Raw genomic sequence first — 8,718 nt, forward strand, 5'->3', positions numbered from 1 at the left:
AAACCCACACATTTGAACCGAGCAGATTTTAGTCACCCTGAAACTGGATCAGCTCGATGGTCGCCATCCTCTCCCCGTTCCGAAAGGAAACCGGACCCTGAACAGAGACAGAACTTTAACTCATCCTGCAGGGTTCTGCTGTTCCTTCCCGGTTCTACCCGAACAGAGCAGCGATCTCTGAGGAATCTGTTGTTTCTTCTCAGATCATCGGATCATCAGAACCTCAGGAGTTTAAATGGATCCATCTGTGTGGGTCCGGCTGTTGTTCAGGACCGTTTCAGGTTTGGTGTTTTTAATATTTATATATTCTTTTAGAGCTCCTCACCGTGACGCCTTCAAACTCCGCCTTCTTCACGGCCTCCAGCAGCATCTTCACCTCCTCTTCCTCGCTCACCGTCACGTTTCTCTGAGCGCCGTATTTCTCTCGGATTCTCACCGCCTCCCTCACCTGGCTCAGAGCTGTGGCGGCGACCCAGACGGCGTCGTAGGCGAAGGCGTGGAGGGGGTTGACCTCTGACCCCTCGTGGAGCAGCTGTTTCAGGTAGGAGTCCTGGTAGTTCTGCGGAGTCTGTGGATGAGATGGTTCCTGTTTATGTGTCGCCGTGTTTATCTGACTAACTGGACCAAACAGAGGAAAGGTTCTGACCCGGCCCGAGACTCCCGGAGCGCTGGCGGTGCCGAGGGGTCGGACCTGCAGCCTGAAGGCTCCGTCTGCAGCCGTCAGCAGGCTGTGAGCAGAACAAGCCGCTGGCTGCCATCCCAGCCTCCATCCAGCTGTGCCTCCAGCTGTGCCTCCAGCTGCTAGGACCCACTGGTACCGAGGTCCGAACAGGTTCAGCCTGTAGGCCTGAGCGGCACACCGTCACACCGTTAGAACCTGATCCCTGACTCGGACTCCTGGGACCAGGGGTTCCCAAAGCTGGAGTCGAGGTCCCGCTGTGGGCCGCAGAGCCTCAGGTTTGGGTTCTAAATCTAAAAATGGACTTTTACTTTTTACACGTCTTAGTTTAAACATTTTAAAGACGATTGTTCTCATTATTCTGTTGTTTATTTGGTTTATTTACAGACTTTACAGACTCTTTTTGGGAAGTTTCTCCTCCTGCTGACTTGCTGAGACGTGCAGCCGTGGCTCATCTGAAACTGAGGCTTTATTGATTTATTGATTTCTCTGTTTCTCGCTCTGAGATAAATCTTTTCTTCCAGGTCAGCAGGAATACAGACGAAGATCACAGAGGAGGCAGATATTTACATACAACTAACAGAAAACACATCAGGAATAAAACTTTACCAGTTAAAACTAACAAACACTGCTTTCCCCGAGGAGGAGCTGCTGACTCAACCACCACGGGGCGCTGCAGCTTCCTGCTTCCTGTCTGAGGATAAAAACGCTTCAAAGAGTCCAAATTAATCCTTTTAATGGATTCTAACCTGTTCTGCATGTAGGCTCAGTGTGAGCAGAACCGGCCCGTTCCTGAGTTCTGACTGGTTTTACCTCCTGAGTTTCTGAAAGTTTCACCTGTTTGAACTCTGAGCTGTTATTTCTGACGCTGCAGTCTGATCCTGCAGATGTTGGTGAACATCTGTAGGAACATCTGGAGCCAGTTAGCTGAAGTTGTCACTCACGCAGCAGAACACCTCGGAGGCTGAATCGTCTTCGAACTGTCCGATGAAGATCCGAACATCTCGATCCTGCAAAGAACAAAAAGGCCGTCTGGAACCAGAACCTGAAGGACCCGAAGCGTCTGCTCTGCTGGACCTGAGCCCCACCTTCAGCTCCTTCAGGCGGCTGCAGGCGTCTCCGGAGAAGCTTTCTGCGGCGGCGAGCTGAACGTCGGCCTTCAGCAGCTGTCGGATCAGATCCTTCTTCACCTGCAGAGACACAAATATGAGCCAGAGGAGCAACACCTGACTGAGGGAGGCGGAGCTCCGCCTCCATCAGAAGGTGCAACAGGAAGTGAAACAGAAGACAAACAGGAGAAAGATCATGGGTTTCTATGGGGAGAATGTCTGGAAATAAAGGTCAATATTTTGAAAAGTGAACGAGCCGAAGGTTTTAATGTCTGAAACAACAAAAAGGCTGCAGGAGGAGTTTATCAAATAAAGGACAGGTTTAAGGCTGAAGGAGGTCAAAGGTCAAAGGTCAAAGTTTAAATGGATTAAATCCAGATTTAAAGAAGAAACTTGAGGGAATGCTTGTCGCCCCTCCACCTGACAGGGATGACTCTCAGCTACTACCACACCCAGCTTCAGCTCCGCCATCTTTGTGTTTGCTAAGGCAGACTAGCTGTGGCGGCCATCTTGACCTGGGTTGACTTGCAGGTTGATAATTAAACCCAGTTTCTTTAACAGACAGGGCGGTTACATGATCCCCCGCCTCTCCTGGCTTTGGACTGAAAACATGTCTCATGTGGTCACGTGATGATGCGCGGCTCACCTGAGCCAATCCCGGCCCGTCTCTGGACAGTAGGCCGACCCTCCTCCACCTGAGAGCCCGCAGCAGCTTCACCACCGCCGGGTTCAGGCTCCGGGGCGCCGGCGCCGTGCTGACCAGGTTCCTGCTCCACTTCCTGTTCGACAGGCTGGGGGGCGGGGCCACGAAGGATACCTGTCACATCACAGGAGCGTGACGCCAGGTGCTGACACCGACCGTGGAGTGACGTGATGACGTACCTGCACCAGGTTCAGAGCCGGCAGCGCGCGAGCGATGAGCGCCGTCACAGCTGGACACGCCCCTCCGAGCATCAGCAGGTACTTAGGCCCCGCCCACATGGTGTCAAACAGGACTCGGAGGGCTTCAGCAGGATCACACTGAGACAGGAAGACATGAAACTGAAGGGAATGCATATCGCCCGCCGCCGTTCAGAGGTTTCAATTCAAGATGGCCGCCTCAGCCACGCGCAGACTCTCAGCTACTACCACACAAACTTCAGCCGTTTTTCTGTTGGCAAAGGTAGACTGGCTGTGGCGGCCATCTTGAATTATCTGGCTCCTGAGTTCAGCCAGTGAAGATATTTTGCTAACAGAGTTTCCTTTTGGACAGGTCTGTGGACACGTTGGGGACGACCCTGAGCTGTCCTGATGTCCTGATGTCCTCTCATCCAGGACTAAAAGCAGAAACACTTTGACTCTGTAGCTGAAGATTTATGAACTAATTTAATGTTTATTTATTTGGTCAAAAGTGGAAAAAAAACCAAAACTAAATAAAAACTTAAATCCTAAAGTAGAACAACCGGATAAAATAATCATAAACTAACTTTAAACACAAACAAACTAAAATAAAACAATTAGAATAATCATAAAACAGCAGCATTTTATGGATTTAATGCAACAGATTCTTGTTTATTTCTGTTAACAAACAAACAAACAAACAAACAAGCGGCACCGACCCACCTGAGGGTCCAGCAGCTGCAGCTGGATCTCATAGGTCCCCAGCGGTTCTGGTTGGTTCTGCAGGTCCTGCAGAGCCAGTCTGACAGCTGGAACCAGCCCCGCCGTCAGGTTCTCCCTCCCCGACCCGGAGCTGACCGGCATCATCCACAGAACAGGCACCGGGTGCCGGACCCGGGCCAGAACCGGCCCGGCTGTCAGCCAGCTGAGCAGCAGCAGCAGAACCCGTCCGCACCGAGCCATCCTGAGGTCCGACTGCAGGAACCTCCAGTAATCCTCTGAGCCGTAAGCAGCTGAGAACCCAGGAGACCCGCTGAGGAGATAAAAGGATCAGCAGCAGAACCACATGTCACCAGAACCTGCAGAACGGACCCGTCTGTCCGATTCCTCCTCTTCATCAGCTGCAGATTCTGAGCTGAACCAAGAGTCCTGAGTTCTACTCTGAACTCAGGCAGTCATTCATCCATTAATTTATTCATTCATTCATCCAGTCATTAATTTATTAATGCAGTCATTCATTCATCCATTCATTCATGCAGTCATTCATCCATTCTTCTTCTCTGTTTGGACTGTAATGAAACTTTTATTATTGTTGTTAAAATCTTAAACTGACTGAAAAACAAGGTTTTTTTATTCGCAGCTGTTTGAAGACACCGATGAGTCGATGACGTCGTCTCTCCTGTCTGGGAGTCAAACCCAGTTTACAGCCGGACTCTTACAGCCGTTCACCTCAGAGCGAAACAAGAAGGACCAAAGAAACAAACCCTGAAAATCAACGACTGTCTTGTGTTTCTGTTTGGAGCTGCACTCAGTTCACAGAAAACACCAATCTGTGAAGTGGTTGGATGAACGGGTGAAGCAGCAGCAAACATCTGGATCTGACTGAATCAAAGATGGCCGACTCCTGTCTGTACCTGAACCTTCTGACATGAAGCTGGCTGAAAAACTCAACAGGAACTGATTTTATTTTCATTCCAAACCAAGAACAGAGAATGTTTGAAACAAATATTTTACTGTCTGCAGATTTAAAGTCTCGTCTTCTAACTGTGTCCTTTTGTCGCCTCTCTGGAGCGTCCGGTCTGACGGCCGGCTCCCTTCCCTCTGCCTCCTCCTCCTCCTCCTCCTCGCTTCCTCCGGGGTCCGGCTCGCGGTCCCGTCGACCCTCCGCCCTCCTCCCTGTTGGCAGCCTGAGCCCACAGGGCGTCGTAGCGGCCGGGCGCCTGGTACCCCGGCTGGCTGCAGTCCAGCGGCTCCCTGGAGAGGAGGATCCAGATGGCGGGCAGGTTCCTGCTGACGGTGAGGCTGTCGAGGCCGGCGGCGGGCTCCAGCGGCTCCCACACCTCCAGGACGGTGCCGTACGTCAGCTTGGTGAGCTGGTGGAGCCCCTTCACCCGCCGCTTCACGATCTCCGCGCACGTGATGGCCTTGGAGACGCCCTTCCCGGTGGCGGTGAAGACGATCTGCCTGCAGAGCGGCCGGCCCGGGGCTTCCTGTCGACCCTCCTCTTCCTCCTCAGCCTCCATGCGGCTCAGGGCGAAGCGCAGCAGGTTCCGGATCTTGCTGCCATCTTTAACCCGAACCTCCGGCGTGTCGGAGGCGAGGTGAGAGAACGGACAGGCGGACGGCTGCTCCACGATCCGAGCTTTACTGTAGTTCTCCATCTGCACAGAGAGAGCGTTTATTTACATCAAACATCATAAATCTGATCACTTTTCAAACAAACGATGGCAGAATTTCTGTTTGTCAGACCGGTAATCACATCCTGTTTGTTTTATTAATCAGAAAACAAAACAAGAATAAACACGAAACTCAAATATGTTGATTCTGTTTTAAACTAATTTATTCAAACTGAATCCAGTTTCCTGCTGTGGTCGAATCATCATCAGTTTATTTCTGTGGTATTTATTTAATGTAGGATAAAACTCTGACTTTTATTTATTCATTATTTAAGTCTTCAAATACAACATATAGATGTTAAAAATTACACAGCATTGGACTAAAGAGGATAAAATATGTGGTTAAAGTTTTATTAGTGAAACTGGGAACAAAATGGAGCCATTTTGAATTTATTTACAGTAAAAATGCATCTTTTAAAAATACTCATTTATTTATCTGTATCATCCTGGTGTTGAGTTCTTTGGTTTTATTTTTATGATTATTAGACTTAAAAATATTTAACTAATATCAGTAAAAACACATGCAAATAATACAAGGCTTGTTCAGGTGTGTTTTTATGGAACTATTTTAATATGAGTTATTATTTTAAATTAAAACTAAACTCCTAAAATAAACTTACTACACTGTGAAAGTTTAAGTATGAGTAGTTTTACTTTAACAGAAGTTAAACTTGTAAAGTTACTAGAAGTTTTTCAGCTCAGTAACAAATCTGACCATAAATTATCCAACATTTTCGACCCTTTTGTCTCTAAACTGATCAGAAAGAAGCCAGTTCAGTTCGCACCAAACTACATTAAAAAACAACAAGTTTTCACAGAATCCCGACAGGTGGGTGAAATTTGGTAAACATAAAGATTTTAGCACGAAGATTTGAGTTTTTTAAGAAGTTCGGCATGAACAAAACACGACAACACGCAGAAAAATGACTAAAATGCCAACATTTACCTTAAAGTTTGACACTTTTCTGTCATTAGCACACAGCCAGCGAGTCAACTAATTCAAGACATTCATTAAAACCAGGAGCATTTGACCAACGAGATGTTCAGTTTTCAGATATTAAAGATAAAATATAATCACGTCTGTTCAAACTAACCAGAGGATAAAGAACAACTCTGTGAGGATGAAGCTGTTTTAACCAAAAGCTAAAAGCTAACCGTTCCAGTTCCAGAGAAGTTCTGAGAGTAAAAACCGTCCAGTTATCATAAACCAAAAACATGTTTAGTTTTAGACTGCAGCATAAAATACGGTAAATCTGTTATCTACCTTTAATGTTTTCTGTTACTGAGCTCTCCACATGTTTATCTCCACAGCGACAGTTCACGCTGCCGTAAAATGACGCTGCTGACGTAAACTCACGTGCTGCTTTGTAGTTCTTTTTAAACGTCTGAGACTAAATATATCTACAACAACAAATGAATTTAGCTCACGAGTTTGTTTTTTATAAAATTCTCCTTCACAATAAAAGTCGTGTCAACATGCAAAACAAACAAAATACAGTTTTAATAATTAATTAATTCCACTTTATTTATATTTCCAGTCTAACACAGTCAGATCGAGAATCACATCTTATTAAACCCAGAACAATTCAGTAATCCAGACTGAGGTTTCCATTGATGTTATTCTTTTATTAATGTAAAACTCATAATATAATTGTACAGAAATGCAGTGAAACATGTGAACGAGAGGGAGGCAGGTGGAGCAGTGAGGCTACAAGGTCAGAGGTCACAAAGGTGCAGGACTTCGACTGTCCAGGAGGACAGGGAGTGAGGAAAAGAGGTGAAGAAGAGAGTCCAGGCAGGATGGAGTGGATGGAGAAAAGTTTCAGGAGGGATTTGTGACAAAAGGGTGACAGCAAAGGTCAAAGGTCAAAGGAAAGGTTTCCAGACAGTGGTGAGAGCAGCCATGTTGGATGGTTTGGAGACAGAACAGGAAGTGTCAGAGCTGAAGGAGGGACAAGGACGGACAGGATCAGGAATGAGGTCCTCAGAGGTCCAGCACAGGTTGAAGGACTGGGAGATAAAGTCAAGGTTTAATTTAAAGTTTTCTGGATTTTAAAATGTTTTTTATATTCTGATGACTGCACCATGTTCTACATTTAAACTGTGTGTGCAGTGTGTAAAAACAGTTAATCAGTTAATCAATCACTAATATTATCAGTTGTACTGCATTTGTGTCTTATTTTCCCTTCTGCTCGTCTCCTGGCTTACATTTTGTGTCTTCAATCACGTTTTATTCTGTGTGTGTTTGTGTTTAGATAGTTTGAAAAAAAAAAAGAATTTAAATCCATTTGAGAACCTAATTTTCTTCTTGAGTTGTTATGAGCCTATATACAATGACGCTGAGCGCAACAGCGCCCCCTGGTTGCCAGCAGCTGTAGCGGTGAGTTTGTGTGGTCAGAGGTGGTACTGCAGGCAGCCGTCACTCGGTGGAGAAGCGGGTCGAACTGGTCGCATTAAAGTTCGGTGAATCTCTGCCTCCGCGGAGTTTAGGACAATAAGTCATTTCAAGTTGAATTGTATTAATTTTAAAAGGTTAAAAACGCGATTTAAGTTTAGCTATCAGTATTATTTATGTCGGCCAACGTGTTTCTTTTTAGTTTTGTTTGGTTTAGTTAGCTTAGCTGCAGCTAGCGGCCTTTCAGTGAAACAAAATGGCGTCGGAGCTTCAACAGGAGGAGGAGGAGGAAGAGGAGGAGGAGGAGCGAGAGGAGGAGGCTGATGAGGAGGAGGAGGAGGAAGAGGAGGAGGAGGAGCGAGAGGAGGAGGAGCGAGAGGAGGAGGAAGAAGGTCTGACTGGAGATTAAAAACAGAAAATAAGTCAATCTGAAGCTCAGATAAAGGAAACACTGTAGGTTATAAAAAATAAAATTTAAAAACTGAGAAGAATTCAAAATATTCTAAAACTCAGAGATAAAGTCTGACATCAGAGAAATGAAAGAAGATGGTCCACTTTTGTTTTTATGAAAACTGAAGATCAGAAAAACAAAGATCTTCACATTAAAATCAGGATTAATATTATTATTATTAGTTATAATAAGGATTATCAGAGAGAACAAATTACAGAAGACTGGGAGATTATTGAAAAACCTCCGTAATGCTGGAAGCTAAACTCTGACAGATGTTTGGTTTTTCAGGTTTTTCCATCCTTCCTCCTCTCTGATGTCTTCAGAGCCACAGATATGAGGACATACCTGTGGTGTTCAGAGGACAGGTGTCCCAGGTGTGAGACAATCACAGATATGCAGAATATGCAGAAGATGTACGTGGAGGACTTCAGGAATCAGACAACCTTCATCTTTTGACCACAATGTATTTTTTATTTAACAAAAAATACCAACAGTTGCTTCACATCAATAAATGTATATTTAACCACCTTTAGAAGAATGTGTACATTTAAAACATCATAAAAAAGCATAAGCACTTAAAAAGCTAACTAGTGGTCTACAGTGAGCTGCTGTAGCAGCTCCTGCTGCTGCTTCTTCCTGCTTGGGAATCGGTTTTCCTGGTTTCTTCACTTGGATTGTTCCCCCCGTCCATCAGGATCCTTCTTTAAAGCCTCGTTGTTCTTCTCACAGCTCCTCAGTGGTTCCTGCCAACTGAAGCAGAAGTTCAGAGAGGAGGAAACAGCAGCGCCGACTAGACGACCAGGGCTTCG

The 8,718-nt window shown here is 45.9% G+C and overlaps 2 protein-coding genes across 4 annotated transcripts; both read right to left on the minus strand.

Moving 5' to 3' along the window:
* Positions 1–8: 8 nt before the first annotated feature.
* On the minus strand, positions 9–4,186 carry LOC108229461 (gamma-aminobutyric acid type B receptor subunit 2). Its single transcript, XM_017405131.3, has 8 exons — positions 3,391–4,186; positions 2,671–2,808; positions 2,435–2,605; positions 1,768–1,869; positions 1,624–1,689; positions 647–847; positions 326–568; positions 9–97 (listed from the first exon to the last, which is right to left on the minus strand). Exons 1-8 carry the CDS (start codon positions 3,628–3,630, stop codon positions 29–31), a joined length of 1,230 nt encoding a protein of 409 aa, XP_017260620.1. The 5' UTR covers positions 3,631–4,186; the 3' UTR covers positions 9–28.
* Positions 4,187–4,326: 140 nt separating this feature from the next.
* On the minus strand, positions 4,327–6,430 carry rpp25l (ribonuclease P/MRP 25 subunit-like). 3 transcript variants are annotated; one of them, XM_017405130.3, is made up of 2 exons: positions 6,328–6,430; positions 4,327–5,048 (listed from the first exon to the last, which is right to left on the minus strand). In XM_017405130.3, exon 2 carries the CDS (start codon positions 5,046–5,048, stop codon positions 4,428–4,430), a length of 621 nt encoding a protein of 206 aa, XP_017260619.1. In that variant the 5' UTR covers positions 6,328–6,430; the 3' UTR covers positions 4,327–4,427. The 3 variants fall into 3 exon arrangements, with proteins under 3 accessions (XP_017260619.1, XP_024859282.1, XP_024859283.1); XM_025003514.2 differs by lacking the exon at positions 6,328–6,430 and adding an exon at positions 6,158–6,304; XM_025003515.2 differs by lacking the exon at positions 6,328–6,430 and adding an exon at positions 6,010–6,143.
* Positions 6,431–8,718: the final 2,288 nt, after the last annotated feature.

This window comes from Kryptolebias marmoratus, unplaced genomic scaffold (genome assembly GCF_001649575.2).
Source record: "Kryptolebias marmoratus isolate JLee-2015 unplaced genomic scaffold, ASM164957v2 Scaffold179, whole genome shotgun sequence".
Classification (NCBI taxonomy): Eukaryota; Metazoa; Chordata; class Actinopteri; order Cyprinodontiformes; family Rivulidae; genus Kryptolebias; species Kryptolebias marmoratus.

Excerpts from the sequence above, each read along its gene's own strand:
- LOC108229461 (XM_017405131.3), bottom strand. The coding sequence starts at position 3,630 with ATGGCTCGGTGCGGACGGGTTCTGCTGCTGCTGCTCAGCTGGCTGACA. Across the intron at positions 1,870-2,434 it reads ACGGGCCGGGATTGGCTCAG|GTGAAGAAGGATCTGATCCG; the intron begins GTGAGCCGCGCA and ends GTGTCTCTGCAG. Across the intron at positions 848-1,623 it reads CCTCCGAGGTGTTCTGCTGC|GCCTACAGGCTGAACCTGTT; the intron begins GTGAGTGACAAC and ends TGTGCCGCTCAG.
- rpp25l (XM_025003514.2), bottom strand. The coding sequence starts at position 6,280 with ATGTTTTTGGTTTATGATAACTGGACGGTTTTTACTCTCAGAACTTCT. Across the intron at positions 5,049-6,157 it reads GAGTTGTTCTTTATCCTCTG|ATGGAGAACTACAGTAAAGC; the intron begins GTTAGTTTGAAC and ends CTCTCTGTGCAG.